This window comes from Aedes albopictus, chromosome 3 (assembly GCF_035046485.1).
Source record: "Aedes albopictus strain Foshan chromosome 3, AalbF5, whole genome shotgun sequence".
Classification (NCBI taxonomy): Eukaryota; Metazoa; Arthropoda; class Insecta; order Diptera; family Culicidae; genus Aedes; species Aedes albopictus.
In genome coordinates this window covers 157,592,658-157,619,892 of record NC_085138.1, presented here as the reverse complement: position 1 = coordinate 157,619,892, position 27,235 = coordinate 157,592,658, and the positions used below count along the sequence as shown (strand labels likewise).

The window sequence follows — 27,235 nt, the reverse complement described above, 5'->3', positions numbered from 1 at the left end:
GAATTCCAGGCAGCCGTAGTTTGACCCATCTGCGGTGGAAACTCTAACCGAAGCAGGTTGCACCTTCAATCCGTACCTTTCCACTATCTCCATCGAATTAAGCACGCTTATTCCCGCCCCAGAGTCCAGTAATGCTTCCCATTCTGTGTCAAAAATCTTTACTTTTATATGCGGACACTTACTGACCCGTATTTTGATCTGGTACACTTGTAATAACGGATCGTACGCGAGGTTTGTCGTAGGTAAATTGGGAACTTCTTGAGGTGTTTGGATGCTTGCGTTCCCCGACGTGCACCCTTTTACTCGTTTCCCTGTTGCTCGGTTGCAGGAACACCGTAGTTTCTGGAACAGCGCTCACAGGTACGTGTCGTCCTACCTAAACTACCGCATCCGTAACAAAATACGACCTTTGGTCTGTTACACTGCCTCCATCCGTGTCCTTGGGTTTGGCAATTCCAACAGGCCATTGGAGGAACGGCCTGGTTTCCGTTTCCTGCTTGTTGTCCTGCGTCATTCTGCTGTCGATTCCTCTCTTCTCGGTTGTCGTTCGGTCTCTGACGACCGTCTCTGTTGAAACGCCTCCTAATCTCATTCACTGTTGAACGGTCACTGTCGTAGTCGGTGTCTTCCGCCTCAATTTGGTTGATTGGTCGTCGACCGGGCATCTCGCCAGTCTGATATTGTAACTGCGGATCAGCAGCATCAATCCTGTAGTTCAGCCTCGTCAGATGCTGCAGGTCGTTGACTTCCACAATCGAGATCTTTGAACGATAATGCTGCCGCATGTTGTCCCAAACTATCTCGAACTTTCGTCGCGCTGACAGCGGCCGGGAAAGCATTTTGTTCAGCTTCTCGATCTCTGTCACAAACGCTATGAAGGACTCCCCCCTTTGCTGTTTGCGTTCGTGGATCTTCGTTCGGATACCTTGATCCTTGTTCGGGTTGCCAAAACGGTAGACGATGTTGGTTTCGAAAACGTCCCAGGTGTCTAACTCGTCGACGAAAGTAAAAAACCAATCCGACGCGGCCCCTTCGAGAAGCATGTGGATGTCACGCAGAAGAATTTCCATCGATACCCCTTCGCGGTCAGCTAACTTCTTGGCCTTGTAGAGAAAGTTCTCAATCGGCATGGATCTGGGTTCTCCTGTGAACCGGAGCTTCCATTTCTCGATCCGATTGTTGTTCAGCACTTGCTCCCGACTTCGTCTCACATCGTATTGTGGCTGCACCCGAAATTCCCTTGCAGGTTGTCGTCGATAAACGTCCTCCTCATCACTAGGGTCGAACCTGTCTCTTGGAAGCTGATGTATTTGCCGGTCGTCCTCGCTTGAATCCCTAGACTCCGATCTCGATCCCAAAGGTCTTCGCTGAGGGTTGTATTGAGGCAATGTCGCGCTTGGTATTCGACGGCTTCTCCTTTCCGACGTATGCGATCTTTGACTGTCTGTACCCCTAGCTCTACCCTCTTGATCATTACCGGACATCTTGTTCATCAGGTTCATCATCATCGACTTCATGTCTTCCCATTCTTGACGTGAGACCACAAACTCTGATTTTCGATCTTCTTCTCTCTCCTGCTGTTCCAGATTCGTGTTCTTACGTATAGCGCCTTTAGGAGTAAGTTGCGACTGAGGTGTATCCTCGATTTGATCGGACACTGTAGGGCTGCGAATTCTTTGTACCTCCGGATTTCCAGTTTGACCACTCGCTCCATTTTGACTGTCTTGAATAATTTTGTTTATTTGAGATTTATATGGACACAACGAGGGTCCAAACTGAAAATCTTGCATAATCTTTTCAATCTTCCTTATCAAGTCCCTTCGCATCGTCTTCTCTTCGTCATTCCTAGTTACCGCCCGTTTTACCCGATACCAATAGTGGATTACCCGAGATTCGAACTTAGTCTCAACTCTCTTTTCCAACGCTTTTGCCAAATTTTCTATCCTCCCTTCGATATGTGGTGCTTCCTCACTAATAGAATAAGGTGAACGATAGTTGCGTCCCTCCTTTTGATCTTCCTTAAACATATGCCTTAAGTGTCTTTGTTTGCTAGACAGCTCAAGCTTAAAAATTTCTTCTGGCTGTTGTCGAATAACAAGCTCGTAATCGATCTCTTCGAGAGTGAGATCTTCAGCTCTTGGGAATAATTGATTCATTTTTATGTATTTTCAGAAGCTACAAACAACCAGAAGTACAATGGACACTAAAAAAAAACCGCACAAATATATTATTCTTAAGAATTATCGACTTTTAGAGTTACCTTTTGATTCAACATTCAGTATAAATATCTAAGTAATAAATAACATTAAGCAATAAATAACAGTGAGAAATATTCGATATTATATGAAGGAAAACGTATACACGAAAAACCAAGATTATACAAGTAAACGTTTATTGAAATAAACGAAAAATAATAAATAAGAATACAAAAACGAAATAACCATATATTTTTTTAAACAAATTTCCGAAATTCGAGTTCCCTTACAAACAATTAGACACTTTACAAATAAATATGTGCTTAACTTGCAACAAAAGGTAGTAAATGCAAAAAGTTATATTTCAAGAATCAGCTACAAATTTAAATCTAAAAAAGCCTTGTTTTGTTGGGCGCCAAATATAACGGGGCCAGCCTGTCGCGCTTCCGTTAATGGCACGGTCCGACAAAAAATCAACTTTTGTTCTGCCCAGCTCTAAATTCCACTTTTTCTGATTGGTCCCGACTAGAAACTCATAAATCTGAAGTTTTGACCCTCCCCCTCCTGGGAGAGGGAAGGGGCGTTTATTTGAAATTTTGAAAAATCGAAAAATTTCGAGGTTTTTCGATCGCCATTTCGGCTAAACGCACGATATCAAAAAAGGAAAAGGTTGACCACGGAGCTTTAGGGGTTGTGCAACTACCAACAAAATTTCACGAAGATCCGTCAAGCCATTCTCGAGAAACGGTGTTTTTACGAAATGATGTTTTAAAGATTTCTTATATTGCACGCAAAGAATCCAACTACTATATGGCACAATTGCTGATTTAACCATGCCGTTTAGCAGCATGGTGTCTTGGAGGATGTTTTTCACTACATCAATGTGCTTCCTTTAACCTGTTGGTAAAAATGATCAATCCCCCTAAAAGTGAGATAGAAAATATACTTTTTGAATCTTTCAAGATACAAGGTTGATGTCTTCACAAGAGTTGTAGAAAATGCTGTTCTGAATAACTTTGTCGAAGACACCAAATTCGTAACTCCGTTAGTTTTCAAGATACATTACGTTTTTATTACCGGCGGCCCCTTGAAAGTGTTTTTTTAAATAACTTTTTTTCACTTTTGATTCCGCAATCCTATTCTCACAGTCTCCAATCATTTTGACTTTCTAAATAAGACAATTACTTGCACTTTCACATTTGTATGAGGTTATTTGCTTACAATTGCCTATAAAGTAGTGCGGGGCAAAAGTTCGCACCCAAAAGTCTGCACAAAATAGCTATTAAGCGGAAAAACAATAATTTCGTTTTTCATTTAGTACACAACAAAGGCAATTGAGTTAGCATTAGCATTAGCATTAGCATTAAGCAAGTCGCACAAATTCGTAGGTGGTACAGTCCTGGATCGTTGTTATGAGGGTTGCATCCTTCCTGTTCGTTACCAAAGCACAAAGATTTGGGACTAATCTATGACTCTTAGACAAGATTGACGCAATCCTCCAACGATCGAGGGCTGTCCTGGCCACGTCCTTGCGACAGCTGAAGGATGGGAAAGGAATATTAGTTGGAAACCTATGAAAGTACATAGAGACCTCTACATTCTTTCAGGCCTCGGCATCACGGGAATTTGGGTGTACGTGGAAGGGTAAAGTTCAAAAGAAACGTTTGGTCAACGTTCAGGTGCACAAAATAATTTTGATTGGTGCCTGGTTCCTTTCCCATCTTAATCCTTATTGGGTGTTCGATTTCAAATCTGAAATAGAAAAGGAAAATATTACACAACAAAGGCAATTGAGTTGTCCAAAAAATGTCTCATGGAACCTTATGCAAGCCTATCCATATACGAGAGAACAAAAGATGTTTACAAAGTTCTTACAGCTTTTTATATACAGGAAATTTGAACACAAATCACTACCACACAGGCTATTGGATTGGTCAATAGATAAAAACAAAATAAGCAGTGCACAATGGTACAGAGCCGTATCTTGCTGGACAAGAAGTATTTCGGTCAAATTATAAGTTTTTGATTTATGCAAAGATGTAAAAGTGTCTTCAAATTTTTTATAATTTTTTTTAATATTGGAGGTCTAAATTTTTCTTAAGATCAAATTATCAACTTGTTTTTTTTTTTTTTGTATAGAGCAATAAATGTTCCACAAATCTCTGAATACCTTTTATACTTGTATACAGTTTATACTTGTGAGTAAGACTAAAATCTCGTATCCTTTTATGTTTTCGTAATTATGGTCATTTTATATGAACAATACCATATTCTCAAAATTTACTTAATCGCCTCAAACAAAAAAAAAACATTGCTCTAATTTCTTCGTCATTAAAAGGTGAAAATAAGATCTTTTGAAGAATACTAAAAAATTGAAAATTCACTTGAACCATCATAAGATAAGAAGTGCCAAAAATAAACCATTTTTAGAAGAAACCCAAGGATAACTTTTATTAATTGGCTTATTAAAAACTCCCTAATTTTGCACAATATTGACAACATAGCTTAATCTAATAGTTTAGGTGTAAAACTTTTATTTAAGCTATAGATACGGCACTGGATCATTGTGCAGTGGTTCATTGTTCCATGGTGAAAAAAGAATTCAATCGATTGACTTTTGTGAGGAGTCGTGTTATCTAGGTGGCCATGAAAACAAATTCATTCTGTGTAAACATCGTACCGGCCAAACGCCAAATAAGTGAACTTGTGCAAAGTTGATTTTTTTTTTGAATTCAGCCATTCTACAGGAAACCAATATAGTGGAAGTTATATTTGAAAAATATTAGATTTTATTTTATTGTTATGTTGACATTACAGTTATTAATTTTAACCCTCTAATACCAAACCCCGACTAAGGGCGCGGTATAGTTTGAACATTTTTGTATTTTATATCTGATAGCTAGGATTGTTAAGCACATCTGAAAATTAAATGTATTCTGAAGCGTATTTCCTTTTTTATCATCTAAAAATTTATGTTTTGCTGACCTCTCAGATGTCATCATTGCTTTTGTATTAAATAGCGTCAATTTACATATTTCAAAATTTTCCCCAACCATTCTATCATCGTAAAATAGTTTTGCGAAATTGAACACTAGCATTATTTTTTCCAAAAGTAACACGAAAAAGGAAATTTTTCTAAAGAATATTTAAAAATCAAAACATTTCAACAGTAATCACAAAATCTCTAAATATTTTTGACTCAAACAATGAGAACTTAAATTGGCTTTAAGGAAAAAGATAACAGTGTAGGGAATTTAAAAAAAATAGAGAAAAAAGAAATTTATAAAATTATGAATAAAAAAGTATCTTCAACCAAATCAAGTTTAAATCGATTTAAGATGACGAATAGTGATGTTGAGATCCAAATAAAAAACACATTTTGTTGCTATAGTGAAAGGATAAACATGAATTAACTTGAAATAAATGGAATTTGTACCATTCAACTATCTTTTATCATGTGCGAACTTTTCCCCAAGTATGGGGCAAATGTTCACATTGAAGTACTTGCATTAAAAGCTTTATTACTAGAGCTACAAATACACGAGCAGGAATGAATAACTCCCGCATAACTGAAGCATACCAAAGTCAGGTATCATACCAAGACAAGGTATTGATCAGTTATCCAGGAATTGAAAATAACTTATTTTGGTTTTTTGTAGGTATTGATACAATACCTAAACGAGTTATTGGTTTGGTGTTGAGGACTGCTTGAGGTATTATTCAATTATGGAAAAATCGCTATTTGTATGGAAAAATATCCGATTATTATTTAGGTATTGTCATAACTGATGCCATTATTCACGCGTTATGCACAGATAACAGACCAGTTATTATTTTAGGTATTTTACCTCTTATGCAGGGCTAATTAATACCTAATTCAGGATGCAGGTATTCGGTTTTCCATACCTGCGTTAGTCATTCTTCAGCTATTTTCTCCTGCTTGGGTAGAACTCGATAAAATCCAGTGCTATGTTTTGAAGGCTACATGATTGGGAATCGTTATGAAAAACGAAATTATTGTCTTTGCGCTTAATAGTTATTTTGTGCAGACTGTTGGGTTCGAACTTTTGCCCCGCACTACTTTATAGGCAATTGTAAGCAAATAACCTCATACAAATGTGAAAGTACAAGTAATTGTCTTATTTAGAAAGTCAAAATGATTGACCTGTTGGAGACTGTGAGAATAGGATTGTGGAATCAAAAGTGAAAAAAGTTGTTGAGAAAAATACACTTTCAAGGGGCCGCCGGTAATAAAAACGTAATGTATCTTGAAAACTAACGGAGTTACGAATTTTTCGTCTTCGACAAAGTTATTCAGAACAGCATTTTCTACAACTCTTGTGAAGACATCAACCTTGTATCTTGAAAGATTCAAAAAGTATATTTTCTATCTCACTTTTAGGGGGATTGATCATTTTTACCAACAGGTTAAAAGAAGCACATTGATGTAGTGAAAAACATCCTCCAAGACACCATGATGCTAAACGGCATGGTTAAATCAGCAATTGTGCCATATAGTAGGGTGCCTGTACCAGTTATCGCACCACCTAAGAAAAACTATTTCTACAAAAATAAGAAGAAGACCGACGAATGTAAACAATAAGTCAAATAATAGATTAGTTTCCATACTTTACAGGAAAAATATAAAACCGGAGCCAAAACTACTTTTAGTATTTATTACGGCGTGTGCCAATGATAGGAACCCTGTACCAGTTATGGACACATTTGTTAATTTGGGTTCCACTTCGCACTATTTACATGCATTCCTTATGGGAGTCGCCATAACTGGTACACTATGGCGAAATAGGGTGCAAGGAGGCCGAAAAGTTAAGGAAAATGATTTATTTCTACCATAATTTGAGCAAATTGTGAAGTTTGAATGATTGCAATCATCTTTTGTGATCGTGATCTATTGTTCACGAAATTTTTCTTGTTGATGTATATCTTTAAAGGTTGAAAATCAACTATGGCGAATTTGAGGTACTATAGCCATAACTGGTACACTGAGCCTAGTTGGATTCTTTGCGTGCAATATAAGAAATCTTTAAAACATCATTTCGTAAAAACACCGTTTCTCGAGAATGGCTTGACGGATCTTCGTGAAATTTTGTTGATAATTGCACAACCCCTAAAGCTCCGTGGTCAACCTTTTCCTTTTTTCATATCGTGCGTTTAGCCGAAATGGCGATCGAAAAACCTCGAAATTTTTCGATTTTTCAAAATTTCAAATCAACACCCCTCCCCTCTCCCAGGAGGGGGAGGGTCAAAACTTCAGATTTATGAGTTTCTAGTCGGGAGCAATCAGAAAAAGTGAAATTTGAAGCTGGGCAAAAAAATTGTCGGACCGTGTAATTGATGGAACATGGATGAATGAAGTGCAAATTGATTGCTTCGTTACATGTTTCAATGCAGTGAAGGTGTTGCACTGGACAGGAGAAAGGTGTATCGCAATTGCTGGCTCTTTGATACATTTTTGATGCTGTTTGTGCAACAACTTTTATTGTATGCAATAAATGTTCGACTAATGCTTAAAAGAAACAGGAGTGCCAGTTGTTACAATAGAGTTAATAAACTATAGAGGACGAATGTCGCTGCTGTTCCCTTTGTTCTCGCTCGCAAACATGCCGGGTATCTATCTGTCAAACTGCATACTTTTTCGCTTTGACACTTATAGCCCGGCCTATCTCCGCCAGCAAAAGATGTTTCGGCAGCGACGCCAGCGACATTCTTCCTCTATAGTTTATTACCTCTATTGTTGTTACGCTATTCTTCATTGATGATAATTTTAAAACTTTATACACTGGAACCTCTTTTTATGCACATAACTGGGAATGCATAAATTAAAAATGAGCAAAAATTAAAAAAGGCATAAAAAGAGGGAATTTTATACATACATTTAGTTTGGGCTTTAATATGGGAATCTAGTTCGCGAGAACAAGTCTTGCTCCTGGGCAATTGAGGTAGGGCTAAGGGGGTTTTCATAAAGTTCCCACAGAACCCAAAAAGGGGGTTCCAAGAGGCTTCAGGGGCGTTTTAAGGGGTTATTTGAGGAGCCTTTCAAGGGCGTTCTGTCAAGATTTTTTGATGTTTTCATGGGATTACGGGGAATTCAGCGGTGTTTCAATAGTATTAAGTGGGTTTCAGAAGCGTTCCAAGGGGCTTTAAGGGCAATTCAAGGGATCTCAAGAACCTTTGAAGGACGTTGCAAGAGGTTTGAGGGGCGTTTTAAGGTATTTCAGAGTCATTTCGGAGAGTTTCAGGGTGTTTCAGGAACATTCTAAGGGCGTTTGATGGCATTGCAGGGGCGTTTCAATGGGTTTTCAGGTTCATTTTAAGGGGTTTATGGACCCTATTAAAGGCGTCCAAAGGGGTTTAGAGGCATTTCAAATTGATTATGATGATTGCAAGGGCGTTTCAATGGGATTACGGAGGTTTCAGGGGCGTTTCAAGGTATATTAGGTCAGGGTCGTATCAGGGGGTTTCAATCTTGAAATCAAAGGGGTGTTCAGGGGTGTTTTAAAATATATTGTGTTGGGGTCTCTAAAATCCTGTGAAACTTCCTGAAATGCCTACAAGATCCCCCTGAAACCCCCACGACCCCATGTAACGCACTTAAGTCGGTCCGAACCCCCCGTAAACTCATCGTAACGCTTCCGTAACGCCTCTGAATCCCGCCGAAAATGGTTTGAAACATCCTGAAATGCTTCAAAATCCCCCTTAAACCCCCTCGGACCCCTTGTAACGCACCTGAGAAGCTCCGAACCCCCCGAAAACTCCTCCGTAACGCTTCCGTAACGCCTCTGAATCACGCCGAAAATGCTCTGAAATGTCCGGAAATGACTCCAAAATCCCCCTTAAACCCCCTCGGACCCCTTGTAACGCACCTGAGAAGCTCCGAACCCCTCGAATACTCCTCGTAACGCTTAAGTAACGCCTCTGAATCACGCCGAAAATGGTATGAATCGTCCGGAAATGCCTCCAAAATCCCCCTTAAGCCCCCTCCCAAGTAACAATCTGAATTCTATTTGGTTTTATTTGTTTTTATGATAGTTTTATCGGAACATTGCATATTCTAGTTGATCTTATCGGAGTTTCAGCTGAGCACAACTATTCTTTGTCAATGTGTGGTTTTAAAAACACCTCCAAGAATACTTGATGTTCAGTTCATAAAACCATAAACACAACAAGAACTGTTGAACTTATTTTCAGTTTTATAATGTTCTTGTAGTTATCATCCGTTCTTGATCAAGAGCAACTGTTCTCGCATGAGAACAGTTTGGTACATGAAAAATACAAGAAAAAACTCAAGCATCAGATTTTGATTCTCATCGTTCAATTATTGCTGCCAATCAAGAACATCTACCCGGAAACCCAACCACGACGCGGTGCAGTGCCAAGTTCCTCCGGTTGCAGCATCCGAAATCAGGTAGGTTTGGTCATCTAGGACGTCGATTCACGTGCAATCGGGGTTCCAATAATCGATCCTTAAAATCAACAACTAGGGTAAAAGCCCCTTTCTTCGGCCTAGTACCTATATTCATCTCATTTTGTCTCAAAGATTAGAGTTGTGCGCCGTCGAGATTTATTACTTCACGCCGCCGGATGTTTTGATTTTCTAGCACGCCGCCAGCTTAAAACTCATCACGCCGCCGAACTTCGAATTTCCCCAATAATCTTCAGAAAATAATCGATTTAAGTTTAAACGCTCCCAAAATGAATGCATGTCATTCATTGCCGAATAAACAAAATATTTCGTTCAATGATCCTGTTGAGATTTTAGTTACTTTTTAGTCACTTATATATCATCATATAAAAATCCTAGCAAATATCATATTCTTATGCAATGACAGCATGCATGCTTTTCCCCGCGTGACGTCATAACGACGTTCGTTTATAATTGAGGGGGTTTTCCTTGAAAGAACAGCCTATGGGTTGAAGAAGGATGAATCATAGATCGGAATATTCTCATTTGAAATTCCGATCATTAATGCGATTAAATAAAGTCAAGCAGTCTATAAATTAGAAAAGGACAAATTTCTGGGTATTATAGGGGTGATCCATGAAGTACGTCACGATTATAGGGGGAGGGTGGTTTGCAAAAGTGTAACAAGCAATATAGTTAGTATAGAACAGGAAGAGGGGGATTGAAAATTCTCAATTTTTGGCGTAACGCGTGTATGAGCAAACAAAATGAAATTGTTTACTTATACAGGATAATTATTAGGATCCACCTATCAATCCAAGAGGGGATGATCATTAAGCACAAGTAGTTAACGAATGTTTCTGCAGTACAGTTAGAAAGAACAGATATTGAAAAGGAGTCAATAATTATTTCACTAACAAAGGTTAAAAGAACAGCCTATAAATTTAAGAAGGAAAAATTCCTGAAAAAAAACAAACTAAATTGCCATTAAATAAATACTACATTAACAGAACTTGAAAGAACAGCCTACAAACAAAAGAAGGAAATATTTCCTATGGAAATGTTAGTGACTGAAATGCATATGATTTCTATAACAGCAGTACAATGTTTCTTTCAATGAGCGGCAACAAAGACTTCTCAAAAATGTTTGTCTTATAAGCGAGATATACCAGCTGGAAAATTGGTCTACTAAAATTCGACCTTTTGTCCCATTCGACCTTTTTTCCCTTCGACCTTATGTCCATTCGACCTTTTGTCCATTCGACCTTTTGTCCATTCGACCTTTTGTCCATTCGACCTTTTGTCCATTCGACCTTTTGTCCATTCGACCTTTTGTCCATTCGACCTTTTGTCCATTCGACCTTTTGTCCATTCGACCGTTTGTCCATTCGACCTTTTGTCCATTCGACCTTTTGTCCATTCGACCTTTTGTCCTTCGACCTTTTATCCTTCGACCATTTGTCCTTCGACCTTCTGTCCCAAAGCCGATAATTATCACTTAAAAATCTCGAGCCTTATATCCAACATGGCTGCCGATGCTGAAGATGCCGTAAGAAGCCTTAAATATTGACTAATCATATGACATATATCGACCAAAATCTTATACTGACCGTAACAGAACAACCATTCCATAAGACAAAAAACAACCAGTACTTTTCTCCCTGAAGAAGACACCGAACCCAGTATCGAAACGTCGGACAAAATTAAATAGTTTGTTCCAATGCCAAATAGGATTTGGCCAAATGACCCCTTCGGCCGAATGGTGTTGGGCCAAAACGGCATTCGGCCAAATGATCCGGAATCGATGTAATCACAGCAAGAAGCAAGACATTACTAAACCTCCTAGCATCTATTGATATTGTTTCGTGTCCGCGAATGACATTGGCGAACGCAATCGATTGTGCTGCGACACTCATTCTATACAGTAAGGAACAACACAATACACAGTAAAAATCCTGAGCAATCAAATTTTAAAAGTAGTTTAAGAAAAATTTAACCGAAATTTTATATTTTCTGTAATTTTTTCCTATCGATCGCTAACGATTCTATCCATCGTGTTCTTATTTTTTTACTCCCTTCTACTTTGAGTAATATCCACAACACAAAAACGCCAATAAAAGTAAATTTTGATGTTTTTTTTTCGCTGTGATGATTTTTTCAGGAAAAAGGGGGAATAAGAGTATTACCTGCAGGTTTGATCTCTTCGTCATGGGAGGTTTTTGTGGGTCAAATTGCCTGAAAATTATGCATATAACTCAGCTTGGTTGGGAAGCTACCTCTGAGTTCAACATGTTTCAAAAAACCTCCCATGACGAAGAAAACAAAACTATTCCCACAGATTCACTAGGAAATTTTCGGAAAAAATCAACATAAATTCCCTTAATTAAATAACTAATTACAGTCACCCCACAGTTATGAATAGGCTAAGGCATACTTCGCTGTCTATTGATGAATAAAAAATATAATAAAACATGTCCTCAGGTTATTGATAGGCGAAATTGAAGCAAAATATTGTAAATTTTCAGGAATAATTATAAAACCTGTTGGTTATTGATCAAAAATATCTATAAAACACAGATTATTTAACGTCGGTCGTCCCACAGTTATGGATCACCAGAATTCTCAGCCACAGTTATGGATCATTTCGGCTCATATTATGGATCAACGACAACTACTCATCATAAATAATTCTAAAAGTATTATGCAAAGTAATTTAAACGAAATCTTGGAAGTTTGGGAGTTCGTTTACACATTGCGTAACGCAAAAATTGTAATTTTACACCCTTCATCCCCCACGTAAACAAATTTTGTGTGAAAGGTCTTAATTTCATGTATGGATCGTAACACCTCAAGAGACTCGCTTCTCTCTCTACATTACAAAATATGCAAATGAACCCTAGCATCGTTTCTGGGTTTTTCTTAACGTAGAACAATTCGTCATTGAAATCATCGTCATCATCAAACATTTGAAAGCAGTTTTTTCATTCAAAACAAAAGTCTTTGCTATGAAAATATATTCACGGTACTTCACATGAGGAATAGAATGCAGTGAATATATTTTCGTGGTTGATGTTTTGACTCACTGCGAGAAAACTGCTTTTTATTTTCTGAAAAACGATGACGGATGCTTGAGCCTTAACATAAAAATATTATTTTTACTATTTGGGGCCTCACACAAATTATGTAAGGGAATATGGATTAGGAGAATCATAAAAATTGCACGCTCCATACGCAAAAAAGTAATTTGTATGGAGAAAAAACATCATGCAAGGGAGGGATGGTGGCTTTAAAATGACAATAAAAATACCATAATCTATGAATAGCCCCTTACTCAATGTTTGAACGTTTTTGCACTTTATTTGTTTTATATTTCTCTCATGCTTACTAGGTTATTCTTCATATTACAGGAATCTGCTTGTAGCTACGTAAAGTAGGTTGATAAACATTCAAAAATTGAGATTTTTTGATGCACTCTATGAAAAGTTACAGCATGTTGAATTTTTTGTGGGAGAAAAAAAGTTGCCTATCCCAAACATTTTGGCCACCCCCTGTAGACCTGATTAAATCAGTTCAAATTCATTTCATTGTAACAATGAAGTAAGAGTTTTCCTGGTCTGAACACAATGCTTTGTAACGCTTTGGAACAAGTTGGAATCCAGATTCATCGAAGTTCAGAATTCGCTCTGGATTGTTGAAAACTTCCATATCAAAGCCATCCTTTCGCAGCAGCTCTTCCACCTCCTGGAACCAATTGCGCAACTGAGCCTCGGTAACTTTTGCACCTGCCTTTAAGAGATTGTTTACCAACTTTTTCTTGATATACGGATGACGGCTTAAAAAATCGCTGGCTCCAGTTTTTGCCTACAATATTTGTCATCATTTAACCAATGCAGAACGTGACGACCCATACAAAAAATATTTCTCATCTTTCACTCGCCGGAAAAACGTTGAGAAAGGAATATTGAACTCTTTGGATGTACCTCGGATGTTTTTTGTCCTCCTACGACGGCGTCTTCGAGAGTTTGTGTATCGTACGTCGTACTGCTTCTGGATTTTGACGATGCGATCCATTTTTCTAGAGAATGGTATAAAATGTAGATCAACTTGCCATTCATACATGGCTTGATTCATAATTGTGGACAATGTCATTTTCACCCACAAATATGAATCAACTCTAGACCTCTTGAAAATATAGTGTTTTTTCTTGAAAAATCACTAATATCGCACTTTTTCATGATAAAAAATACCTTCAATTTATGAAATAATCAGCAGTTGGGGATATTTTCTTGTTAATTCGACGGAAAACACCTCATGAACCCGAGCACTCTCCCTACGTGCGAACGCAAAAAGTAAACAAAACAAGTAGCTCTTAGGGCCGTGCCGCAACTTTGTCGTTTTTTGCAGCATAAATTGCATTTAATATGCGCAGTGATAGTTATGTTGATGCACTGATAACCGTTCTACACGGGAAAAATAAATTTGATGTAATTTATAATAAAATTGTACTACAGTAGCAATTTAAAGTGAAAGTTGATCCATAACTGTGGGATTACTGTATCGATTTTTGCGGCATAACCATCCGAGTTACTTAATTCCAAAACCTAGACTTTAGGCGTGAGAGAGAAATAGACAAATTGGAGTGGAATTTGCGAAAAAGTTACTTGTCCTCTCGGTGAATCTCGAATAACTTTATAAATTACAACATTTATTATCATTGGCACTTTTAAACAAAAAGTTGAAGGAATTCTTTCTTTAATTATTACTGTCTTAATTTAACAGATTCACAGCCAAGTTTTCAACCGAGAACTGGCTTATCTCTGAAATACTTGGTAAAATCCCGTACTTTCGATACTTTCTCAATAGCTCATTTGAAAAAGGATAAGAAATTTTGCTTGACTTCGCTTCATGTTTATTGACAGACATTTTAACTGCATACAAAAATTTTCCAAAAAAAAATCGGAATTGATCAATTGTAGCCTCAACGAATGGAGGAATCAGAAAATATATAATAGTGATGTTTCTGGAAATCGTAACACAGGCACCGATACAAAATTTAGTCATTATTGGGGCGTAGTGAATTTGATTATTTGTAGATCTAATCTCAAACAGAGTTAACAAAGTCTACTACATCGTTGGTAAGAATAAAACAGTTTTAGAGTATTTAGTGTAAGTGTATCCATCTAGAAAATCTGCTACTACGCTGTTTTTCAGAAACTCCGTCAGGGTTTCTTTCTGTTTGTTTTTTTTTTTGAAAATACCTCTTGAATTTTTTCCCAGGGTTTTTTACAAGATTCCTTCCGTAGTTTTTTCACGTCATTTGTCCTTGTCATTTGCATGCCTTTTTCAATAACTTCCGGAGATTCTTTCAGATTCCAACTATCAATTTTCCAAGATTGGGACAATTCTTTCCTCCTTCTTTGATAATCTTCCAACCGCAGCTGTTGTCGTGGAATTTCTGTTGGTGTTTTTCTTGGGATTCATTTTGAAGGAGTTATTCCTAGGATTTCTAGAAAAGCTTCTCCAAGTTTTTTAAGGAGTTTTTACTATTTTTTGCTCGAATTGCTTCCGGGATTTCTTCCGACGTTTCTGATATGATTTATTCAATAAATTTCCTATAGCTCTTTTCTAGAATTTCTGCTTGGATTTTTACAAAAAGTTTCAGCTGTTATATTCCCCAAAGGTTCTCACGCGATTTCTTTTAAGAGCAGCTATGTGAACGAATTTCGGATTCTGGTAGGGTCATCGTTTTCGGTGATTACAATCTTCCTCGGCTGAGCTGGCAGATTGACGAAGACGTCGATGGTTTACTGCCTTCCAATGCATCATCCGAACAAGAAATCGCCTTGGTGGACACGATGGTAGCTTCTGGGTTGCACCAAATCAACAACCTTCAAAACTCAAGCGACAACATTCTGGATTTTACATTCGTAAATGAAACTAGAGACGTAGAACTGATCGAGCCGCCATCTTCGCTACTAAGGATTGACAACCATCATAGAACGTTTATTCTGCGTTTCGATTTGAACAATACTCGAATGTGTTCCAACGTGGATACCATCCCAATTGATGACTTCGATTTTGGACTTTGTTGCAACTTCGACGAGCTGAATCGCGCTATTTCTTCTGTAGATTGGATTGAACAGTTCCGCGGCAAAGACACCGACGATACGGTATGTATTTTTTATGACGTCCTGTATGCAATTCTGGATGAACATGTTCCACGCCGACGACATCGACACCACCCTTTCAAACATCCATGGTGGACAGCGGAGCTACAACACCTCCGCAATGTTGTACGCAAATCTGTTTGCTGATTTCTTTGAAAGCGTACATAATTCAAGCTCTCCAGCTTTCTCCCCTGCCAACCTCAGAAACTGTCCAACTTTTGATCTAAATCTCATGCCTTTTGACATCGCACAGCATGCGTAACTTCCGCTTTGGAAAATCTTGACGTAAACGAGTGACCTAGATCTGACAATCTTCCTCTGTTATTCCTGAGAGAATGCGCCGAATCTCTACACGCACCACTGACAATAATCTTCAATAAATCGCTTCGCACCAACACTTTTCCGAAGCTTTGGAAAACCGCTTAAGTTACTCCGATCTTCAAAGCAAGCGCCAGTCACACCGTTGAGAACTAGCGTGGGGTTTCGATTCTATGCTGCCTCGCCAAAGTCTTCGAGGGATTATTGGTTCACAATATTCTGTATGCTGCATCCGAACCACTGATATCAGAATTCCAGCACGGATTCGAAAAGAAGCGGTCGACCACTACGAACCTCATGGCATTCACCAGCTTTCTCTCGTCGGAACTTGAGAAACGATGGCATCTACATATATTTTGACTTTTCCAAAGCGTTTGACAAAGTACCGCATGATCTCGCAATTTCAAAGCTCAAACGCTCAGGGTTTCCTAGCTGGATAGCTGAATGGCTGCGATTATATCTGACGCTCCGAAAAGCGTTCGTCAACATCAATGGTACTCACTCTCGCATATATTCCATCACATCTGGTGTGCCTCAGGGTAGCATTCTGGGACCATTGATTTTCATTTTGTTTATAAATGACCTATGTTACCGACTTAAATCGCAAAAATTGCTCTACGCCGACGATTTAAAAATCTATAGGACCGTGACGTCTATGCTAGACTGCTGCGCACTCCAGGACGATGTTTACGAGCTGAACTTGTGGTGCACGGAAAATGGCATGGAATTGAATGTAAAAAATGCAAGTGTGTTGTATTCTCACGCTGACAATTACGTATTGGATTCGACTATTTCGTCGGATCGGAGCTCTTGGAACGAGTTGACTCAATACGTGATCTTGGAGTTATTATCGATAACAAGCTTCGGTTTGATGAACACATCTGCGTTACTACTGCGAAGGCGTTTGCAGCCCTAGGATTTGTTCGACGAAATATCAGATTTTTCAATGACATCTATGCTCTCAAATCATTGTATTGTGCATTAGTTCGCAGCATCCTTGAATATGCAGTGTGCGTATGGTCCCCGCATCATGCAACGCAGATCATTCGGATAGAAAGGGTCCAGCGAAGCTTTATCCGTTACGCGCTTCGTTTATTGCCTTGGTCGAACCCTGCTAACTTGCCAGAGTATGCAGCCCGATGCAGACTCATCGCTCTGGAAAAACTTGCTTCCCGGCGCGATAACTTGAGGAGGTTTTTCATATATGATTTGTTAATCGGAAATTTAGACTGCTCATCGCTGCTGCAAAATATTTTGTTCTATGCACCTCGGCGCCAATTGCGAGAATGAAGTTCCCCGTCACCGTACTGCCTATGGATTCTATAATGCGTTATCCACATGTTTTCGTTTGTTCAATATTGTGAGTGATGTGTTTAAAGGTAAAATTAAGATTTTAGAATTTTGACAGTCTGTAAAATTACCTTTTAATTCGAGGCGGTGAAATAAATAAATAAATTTCTTTTGGAGTTTTTCTCTCGCGATTTCTTTTGAGATTTCTCTTCGGAGTTGGAAAACTATCCCGAAAACACTAAGAGAAATTTCTGAAAGAACTTTGGAAATTATCACTGGGAGGTATCCAGCGAGAAACTCTGGAAGAAAGTCCTGGGTACATACTCTAGCAAAAACCCCCTTAAAAACTTGAAATCGTGAAAAATCACGGAAGGAACTATCCACTGAAGCAAATATGTAAACACCTCAGAATATACTTAGGAAAACAAGAGAAAGTCATAAAAGAAAAACCATCGATAATTTCAAGGAAAAGCTCCGCGATAAACTGGAAATTAATTTAGAGGACGAATTCCGGAAGGATAAGAAGGAAGAACCATGGCTAGAATTTCCAAATCCCAACATTACTACACTACCAGCACAGATTACAAACATCCATGTTCATATTCAAAACTGTGTATGGATTTTAATGGTCATATAGTCTGTGGAATTACTAATTGAACTCCTGATTTTTTTTCCTGATTTTTGAGAATATTTGGATGTCATTGTAGGTGGAAATGTCAAAGTAATTTCTTGAAATTAACCCTTTTGTGGCCAGCAGGGTACCGGGATACCTTTTTCGATTTCAAATCTCGATATTTTTATGATTATTGAGAGTTGCAAGTTGAAACTCTGCTAGATCTTAGAACTCGTGAATATATATCTATTAATGGGGTTGACCGAATTCCCAAGTGAGGGGGGGCAGGGGGGAGGTTTCCGGTTTTTTTTATTACGTGGAATGCCGGCAGGGTACCCGGGTACCCACAAAACTGAAATAATCATATTTCCGTCAATTTTCACCGGGTACCCTGCCGGCATTCTACGGGTGTTTTTTTTTTTTTTGTTTGCTGGCCACACTACGGTTAAAGTTCTTTGGTCTTTAGGAAAAAAAAAATAGAAATATTCCTTAACAAATTTTGCATTACATATATTCGAAAGAAAAAAAAAAAAAAAGATTCACCCCCGCACCAAATGTACCATGTACAAGACGTTAATAAGACCGGTGGTTCTCTACGGGCACGAGACGTGGACGATGCTCGAGGAGGACAGGAGAACGGTGTGTGGCGGAGAAGGATGAACCACGAGCTCGCTGCACTTTACGGCGAACCCAGCATCCAGAAAGTGGCCAAAGCCGGAAGGATACGATGGGCAGGGCATGTTGCAAGAATGCCGGACAACAACCCTGCAAAGTTGGTGTTTGCTAACCATCCGGTTGGTACAAGAAGGCGTGGAGCGCAGAGAGCACGATGGGCGGACCAGGTGGAGCGTGATCTGGCGAGTGTTGGGCGTGACCGACGTTGGAGAGCTGCAGCTGCAAATCGAGTATTATGGCGGCAAATTGTTGATTCAGTATTATCATGAATTTGATGTTAACTAAATAAATGAATGAATGAATATTCGAAAGAGTTTTGTTATACAGTTCTAGAAATAACTCAGCGATTTCGTGCAATCTCTTGAATAATAAATCTAGCGTATTTTTCCTTAAAATTTTCAACTTAAGTTTTGGGATATTTCTGTATAGTTTTTGAGAAGTATAGAACCATACGTTCTCATGGACTTTTTATTAAAATAGAGTTTATTCCTCAATTACACATAAAAACAATTCGTAACAAATAGTTAACAATAATTTATTATTGTTGCTTGAATCATGTTATTCTACTCTGTATAATCAAAAATTAAATCACTCTGCATTTTCTTAGTTTTTCTTTTAAAATTTGAGTACAGTAGATGTTATTCGCTAACTGCAATGACTGACAGACGTCAAACCGTGTTAGCAGAGGAAGCTCTCAATTAATAACTGAGGAAGAACTTATAGAACACTAGCTGAGAAGCAAGTTTTATCCAAGTGAGGACGATACGCCAAGAAAAAGATGAACAATTATTTTACTGTTGTTTTCCAATAAATTAAAGGAATCTAATAAATAGTAAACTACCATTGATGACAATACAAATACAATTAGTTTAATGGGGTCAATTGAACAGATGTTAAAATAAACATATAATAATATTTGTTGTTAAGTGATCTGACGGCCATTAGTGCTTGTAAATGCTGGATATAAATGTTAGCGGGAAATATAAATTCTATGGATTTTCAAAAGCGAAAACTGCTTACATATAACAGTAGATATTATTGAATTTTTATTTTAACAACGATTAATTTGACGTCACTCAATTAATTGTATTTTTATTTTAAGAACCTTAATAAGAACAATGAAAAAAATAGAAAATATTGTTTTTTTTTTGAAAATGCCTTAAAAATGTCTCATAAAAACACAATACACAATGATTTGCTACAGCTTTCGTGCGTCATGTTTTCCTTTCAAAATTGCACATCCCTGCTTGCGCGGTTGGCTACCACCGCCAGCACCACGCTAATGCTCAGTAAAAAAGCGAGAATTTGTACAAAAACAACAACGCGATCACTTGATCACTAGATTTTTAAAATCGGACGCAAACTGACGAAGGTTTTTGGGGGGACGAACCCTTTGATGGGCAGTGTGCTTGGTGTATAATTTTTATATTGTTTGCTGTGTGTATTTTTATGGAATGGCTGAGTTAAAAGAGTTAAAAGAGCAGATGGAAGACGGGAATTGGAGAAGGCGAATGAACCACGAACTGCATCAGCTGCTGAGAGAACCAACCGTGGTCCACACCGCGAAAATCGGGAGGCTACGGAGGGCGGGTCACGTCATCAGGATATCGGATAGCAAGCCGATTGAAATGGTTCTCGAGAGTCATCCGACCGGTTCAAGAAGACGTGGTGCTCAGCGCCGTGCTAGGTGAGTCGATCAAGTGCTGCGGGCCCTTCGCAGAGTGCGGAGCTGGAGACACGCAGCCATGAAACGAGCAGAATGGAGACGACTCCTATGTACAGCAGAGGTCACTCAGGCCTTAGTCTGACCGGTTAATAAGGTAAGTGAGGCTGAGTTAACATAAAAGCATGCAAGTACGGTAAAATGTTTCGATCTTTAAATCATTTATTTGATTTTACTCAAATTTCTATTGCCACCAAATGCAACACTTTTGAATCACAATTTTTGAAATCTTATTTACGCCCTTATCATACGCAGTACGCTCTATCAGTAATAATCGCGGTTTGATTTTCCACTACGGCTGATACAAGTTTTATAATGACTTTTTGTCTCCATTTTGAGGGGGCAGATAAAAAATATTAATCAAAATATCGGGATTTAGTGAAAATTCTTTAACAAATCCGATGAGTTTTTAATATTTTTCAGATTAAATGCTTTATTATTTTCATCCCCTCCCATCAACCAGTCAAAGAGAGGTGGGATAAAAAGTGAAATAAATTTTTGTAACGGCCGAATATTATTCCAAAATTAAATTGTTCAAAATAGGGCAAACACATATTATCTGCTTGTCTACCACACGATCTTACGTCAAGTTTTTCTTTTTAAGGGCTGTTTGCAGATCAGAAGGAATTTCTCGGCCTATCTTGATGCATGAGAAATTCCTCGCCAAAATCGCTCTTTCTTCAATCACAGTACGCAGTTGTAAAGAAATGACAATTCAAATGTCACTGTAGAAAGTTTCTGTCAGGAATCGGTCAAGAAGTTTCTTGAGCGATTCCTTTCGAACACGAAACTGGGCTTTATTGTGTTATATCATGAAGAAATAAAAACCAGAAAGAAGATGAGATGAAGAGAACATAATGTAGAAGAATGAGAAGAATCAACCATAGGACAAGAACATTTCATTTCTCGCGCTTAGTATCTGCAATGATCGATTTTTCATCATCGATTTTCTTTGGATTATTCCGGGAAATACAAAAAATATTCAGATGATCTGTCGGTGTGTTTCGATGAAGGACTACAAGGAAACCGAAAACGATTTGCCGGCCAATTTATTAACCAAAGATAAAATAGATGAAGAAAAATCGATAATTGCATATACGAGATTTGCATATAGTGCGAGATTTGAAATAAATTCCAACAACAACATGAACCATTTTCCCAGCCTAACGCTTCCATCGGCGCAACATCGCAACTTGCATACAACTCCTCCGGCATTTGTCGCGCAACATCCCACCATTCACCAACACTAACTACCTACTCACTTGAATTTTCTCCTCCAAAAATTTGTTCGTCTCTCGTATGGCGGAAAGCTCCTGGTTGAGCTTGAGAATGTCCAGATTGAGCTGGTGGATCGACGTCGTCGGGTTCGCCTGGCCCACGTTTTCGTCCGAACTGGTGGCACTGGAACTAACACCAGTTCCGGCTCGATTGGGTCGCTTCGGCGGTGATGGTGCCGAGCTGGTCGATGATACGGGACCCGTTGGACCACTGCTGCTGCTGTGCCGTTTCTGGTGCGATAGCGCTTCCTGGAGCTTTTTGTTCTCCGTTTTGGTGCGTCGCAGGTCCGATTCATTTTGGGCCCTGAAATGGAAAATGAAGGATTAAGTAACAGTAATATCTGTTTTCAAATGCTCGCAATTTCCTCTAAAACAATGAGGTAACCAATAAGTTTTAGATCAACAATTACCTTAGAACCCGCACAGCATTTCGTTCCGTGGTCAGGTTCGACCGCAGGTCGTTGATCTCCAGTCTCATCTGTTCGTTCTGAGCAAGCAGCTTCTGGACCGTCAACGCATTGTGTGCATCGCTGACGACCTGTTTCTTGGACTTTCCTGTACCTTTCTCACTACTGCTGTGATGATGATGCGTTGACGGCCTGGTGCCATCTGGTTTCGGCGGAATGGGCGGTTTGCTGGCAACTATTTTGCCATCACCGCTATTTAGTGGATCCATTTTCATTCGCTTGTTGCTTGAACTTCCCGTGTTGACGCCCAACGCCGACGTCGAAGGAGTCGCCGTCGTCGGTTGGACGTTTTCTTTGTCTGTTTGCTTCACTACCGAAGCGTACGTTGGTTCCTGTTCCTCGACACTCACGTTTTCTGGGTGACTTACTGAGGGCACTTTCTTCCGTTTGAGCGAATTGATTTCCTTATCACTATCACATTTGATCACATTGGCACTTCTTCGGATCGCCACCACTTCCCTGGACTCCGTAGAGTCCTTCCGCACTTTTTCGGACATTTTGCTCTGATATTCACTTGCCTTTTGGCCACTCAGGTATAAGGTTACCTTTTCACTGTCACTCGTGTGACTTGAGTTTCTGTTCTGTTCCACTTTCGCTTTCAATAAACCAGATGAACCGCTGGGACTTCCGTTGTCTGCTTTCGGTTGTTGCTGATGAAGACCTTCACAGTCTGCCATTTCTTTTCGCGTTGCTGCTTGCTTCATGGTCAGGTTCTGAACATTTAATTTTAATTTTCACTCTCTAGGTTAACGGTGTCTCCAATGTTGAGTAGGTCCAATTTTCCTCGGCACTCTCCAGTATCAATTGATTTCAGCGAGTTTTACTTCTTCTTCACAGAAATATGACAGTAATCACAATCACATGATCGGCTTGGCGCCAATCGCGGATTACAACTGAAACGCGGAATGTGCACCGTAATGCTCAGCTTCTGGTGCCGTTCGAGAGTGCAATCGGCTGGAACGAGAAGAATGAAATCGTTTTCGATATTAGTCAGTTGTCTGCAGTTGTGGAGTCGAAAATTTGGGTCACTCGAGTCATGTGTGATCTTGGCCAAGGGAGTTGAGCCAGTTTAGGGTTATTTATGAAGCATGTACAAAAATCAATGAAACTAGATTTTCTCCGTGAGTTTAACAAGAAGTATAAGTTTCAATTTCATCATTGCAACAACCAATAATTTCTCGTAAAGAATGTGTACATGTGAAGTGAAATCTTGAGCTCATTCAGTTCATATACAAAACAAGTGGAATAAGCAAGCAACTTCGGTGAGGACCCAATTTTGAAAACCCAGTAGGAACTTCTGGACAAATTCGTGGCGGAATCCCTGGAGGAATTTCTGAAAGTGTACCTGGACAAATTCCTGGAGAAATGGCTAGAGGAATTCTAGGAGGAATCCATTAAGGGATAACTGGAAGACTTCCTGGACGAATGTCTGGAGCAATCCCTGGATGAATTCCTAGATGAATTCCTGGTGGAATCTCTAGGGGAAATCTGCGAGGCACTTTTGGAAGAATTCTCGGAGCAATTCCTAGATGAATTCCTAGAGAAATACCAGGAGGAATTCCTGGATGAATACGTGGAGGAATTCCTATATGAATTTCTGCAGCAACAGCTGGCGGAAACCCTGAAAGAATCCCGGTAGGAATTCCAGGAGATATCCTTGGAGGACTCCTTGAAGAAATTCCTGGATATATTCCTGGAGCAAACCCCGGAAAAAAAAATCTTGAAGGAATCCTTGGATGAATTCCTGGACGATTCCCTAAAAGAATTCTGGGAGAAATCCCTGGAGGAATTTCTGAAGAAACCCATTGAGGAATTCCAGGAGGAACCCTTAGACAAAATTCTGGAGAAATTCTTGGAAGAGTTCCTGGTGGAGTTCTTGAAAAAATCCCTAGAGGAATTCCTGGAGGATTCGCTGAAGCAATTTCTGGAGGAACCTCAGGACGAATGCCTGGAGGAACTTCTGGTGAAATCCCAATAGGAATTCTTGGGGAAATTCCGTGGAACTATCCCTGGAAGAGTTCCTGAAGGAATCCCTGATTAAAATCCTGAAGGAATCTCTAGAGGAATTCTGGGAGAAATCCTGTTTGCGAACAACCGTCCAGTTGACCCCAAGTTGCGCTATCTATCTCTGTATAACAGATTTGCTCTCTTCTCATTTCCAATGAATACCGATCGTACACGATCAGCACTGTAGGTAGCAGGTAGAATGATCGATAGCTAGACCGATAGGAAAAATACGAAATACAAATTAGTGTATCCACGAAGCTCGATCGAATACAGTTTATTTTTTCTTAACCGCGTACCGCACCCGTGAATGTCTTATTAGTACCCGAAAGTGCAAGTGCAATGTGTCGAAGGAGTGAAGTGTGGCTCTGGAACTGCATTTTTTTTATTCAAAGTATACAGCCCACTTAGAGAGCTGCAGTCCAGAACATGGTCCTTCGAGCCGGATCTTAACCGGTGGACATTGGACAATTAAGTTGTGCGGTCGGTCGAAGTGCGCGCGTGGTCGAAGTGGTGGATAGATTCCACAGAAGAATCGGCGTTACTAACTGCAGATAACGGCGGCATTGTGCTGCTCGTTCACCATTGTTCCTGCGCTGGTGACGTGGAAACGTGGATGAAATCCACTACGGCGGCGAAGTACTTCGAGGCTGTGGACAAGTTGCTGCTGTTGTTGCTGTTGCTGGGGCGGAGACGATCCTGTTGCTGCTGCTGGTCGGCGGTCATTGCATGCGGTGTGACCAACAGGCCTGAGGAATACGATTCAGGGAAGTAAAATTGCATGGTCTGTGGTGGCGTTCTTTGCATGTGGCGTCTCCATTTTGTGGGTGATTGTGGGGCGAACAAAGAGCTTTATAAATTGTGCAAATTGAATGCTTGAGCGTTTTCAATTCTGGACGTGTGGTCTGGATTGAGTCAATGTGTCCCTGATCTGACGGATTATCTGGTTTGGTTGCTCCCTTTGGTTGCTAGTCCGCTGCTGGTCCTCCTTATCGGCTGTCTATGGTTGCTAGTCTAGTCAATTCGGGTCGCGTCACTGTGGAACGTCGCGTTGGATCTACGAGGAGCATTCCGGTCGAGTGTGGCGATTAGTGAGTGTCAAAAAGTGATCAAGTGGACTTCATAATCAGTTTATTGCACTGCTAAGTTGCATAAAGTGAGTGAATTTGCGAACTAGTGTGACATTGTTGAACTCTGAACAGTCAGTGCGAAGTGCTAGCAGTGCTTTAAACTCGAGTTGATTAGCTTGTGAAGTGGTGTTCAACATGGCAGAAGAAGAAAGTTTGCGGGAGCTGAGTCGTGAAGAACGGCAGCTGAAGAATTCCCTGAAGGCAATTGTGAAATTCGTCAACGAGTTCCAGCGATCAACTCAGGAGAACCAAATTGAGGTGCGATTGGAAGCGTTGGAGAATGTGATGCAGAAGTTCTACAGTGTACGCCGTAAGATCGAGATTGCCATGGACGAAGTAGACCCTGAAGAAGATGATGAAGACGTCAAGGAAACTGCAGAGGAACGCAAGAAACGCCTGGAAAAGGCAACCGCTACCCGTGAAGCCCAGTACGATGAAGCGGTCCGTGTAGTGGAAGAGAAGTACTGTGAAGTCAAGGCAGCTCTAATATCGTTAAGACCACCGAAACCGAGTTCTTCCCAGTCGACTGCTGGAGTCCAAGCTCATGTGGATTCCGGGATATCGAGAGTCAAGCTGCCAGACATAAAGCTGCCATCCTTCAGCGGCAAGATCAAGGAGTGGATAACTTTCCGGGACACGTTTCGCAGCCTCATCCACAACAATCGCCAGCTAGCGCCGATCGACAAATTTACGTATTTACGATCCTCTGTCCACGGCGATGCCCTACAAGAAATCTGCTCGGTGGAGCTCTCGGCGGAGAATTACGAGGTTGCTTGGAAGGCACTAGAGAAGAAGTTTGAAAACAAAAAACTCATCGTAAAAGCACACCTAGATGCTATTTTTTCCGTGGAGCTGTTGCGACGAGAAAACTGCGATGCGTTGAACCACTTGATTAACGAGTTCGACAGGAACCTCCAAATGCTCAACAAAATTGGAAAAAACACGGCGAATTGGTCAACGATCCTTGCGTACATGCTCTGCTCACGTCTTGATTCAGCCACCCTTCGGCTGTGGGAATCACATCACAACTCCAAAGATGTTCCGGAATTTGACGAGCTGTTGAAGTTTCTGCGTGATCACTGTCTCGTTTTGCAGTCCATCGCGCCTTGCAAGCCCATCGAATCCGAGCAGAAGCGTGCGCGAGTCACAACAACACACACGTCATCCCAATCTGCACGAAAATGCCTGTTCTGTGCGGAGCCGTTTCATCTCCCCTTCAAATGCAACAAGTTCAAGGGCTTGACGATTAATCAGCGGGTAGAAGAGGCCAACAAGAAACGTCTGTGTCGCAACTGCTTATCCGCACGCCACTACGCAGAAGGTTGCTCCAAGGGTGCCTGTACGAAGTGCGGCAGAAAGCATCATACCATGCTGCATTTCGAGAACGCGCCAACGAGTCCGCGAGCACCGAAACCATCCGTTCCACAAACGCAAGATCAAACCCGCGCAGCAGGGTAGACACAGCCACAACCAAGTCAAACACCACCAAAAGGTCAGACACAAACATCTACTCAACCAGCTACACAAACCACAAACTCCTACCCAGTGATCCAATCAAGCTCTCAGCACACTCCCCCACAACCCACTACAGAACGACACGCTACTGTTACTCTGAAAGCTGTTAAGCAATCAGAAAATATGCAATCTCTCCCTCGACAAGTATTAATGTCAACCGCAATTGTTCGAGTGCAAGACCCGTTCGGAAACGTTTCGTTTGCTCGAACATTGCTGGACTCCTGTTCAGAGTTTTGCTACGTCACGACCAGCTTCTCCAAGAAGCTCAAACTGAAGGAGACTCCAGCCCTCTTGAAAGTGGAAGGAATCGGCAGCGGAAGCGTCACATCGACGAAATCGGTGGAAGCAAGGATTCAACCTCGACAAGCAACACTCTCCGCCTTCGACGAAGATATGCAGTTCTACGTCCTGCCCAAGATCACCCGGACGTTGCCGATC

General features: G+C 40.2%; 2 protein-coding genes across 3 annotated transcripts in view; one reads left to right on the top strand and one right to left on the bottom strand.

Annotated features, from left to right (window-relative positions):
• LOC109422692 (putative leucine-rich repeat-containing protein DDB_G0290503) overlaps nucleotides 1–27,235 on the bottom strand; it is a 673,760-nt gene that overhangs the window by 570,867 nt on the left and 75,658 nt on the right. For both annotated transcript variants that reach the window (XR_009999366.1, XM_062860463.1), the window contains exons 2-3: nucleotides 22,092–23,102; nucleotides 21,667–21,985 (exon numbers count right to left, since the gene is read on the bottom strand). Coding sequence is in view for 1 of the 2 variants with exons in the window: in XM_062860463.1 (XP_062716447.1) it covers nucleotides 21,667–21,985; nucleotides 22,092–22,852 (1,080 nt within the window). In the remaining variant the exon portion in view is untranslated. The remainder of the gene's footprint in view (nucleotides 1–21,666; nucleotides 21,986–22,091; nucleotides 23,103–27,235) is intronic.
• LOC134290418 (uncharacterized) lies at nucleotides 25,418–26,740 on the top strand. The gene has a single exon (XM_062857558.1). The coding sequence runs from the start codon at nucleotides 25,418–25,420 to the stop codon at nucleotides 26,738–26,740; it is 1,323 nt and encodes a 440-aa protein (XP_062713542.1).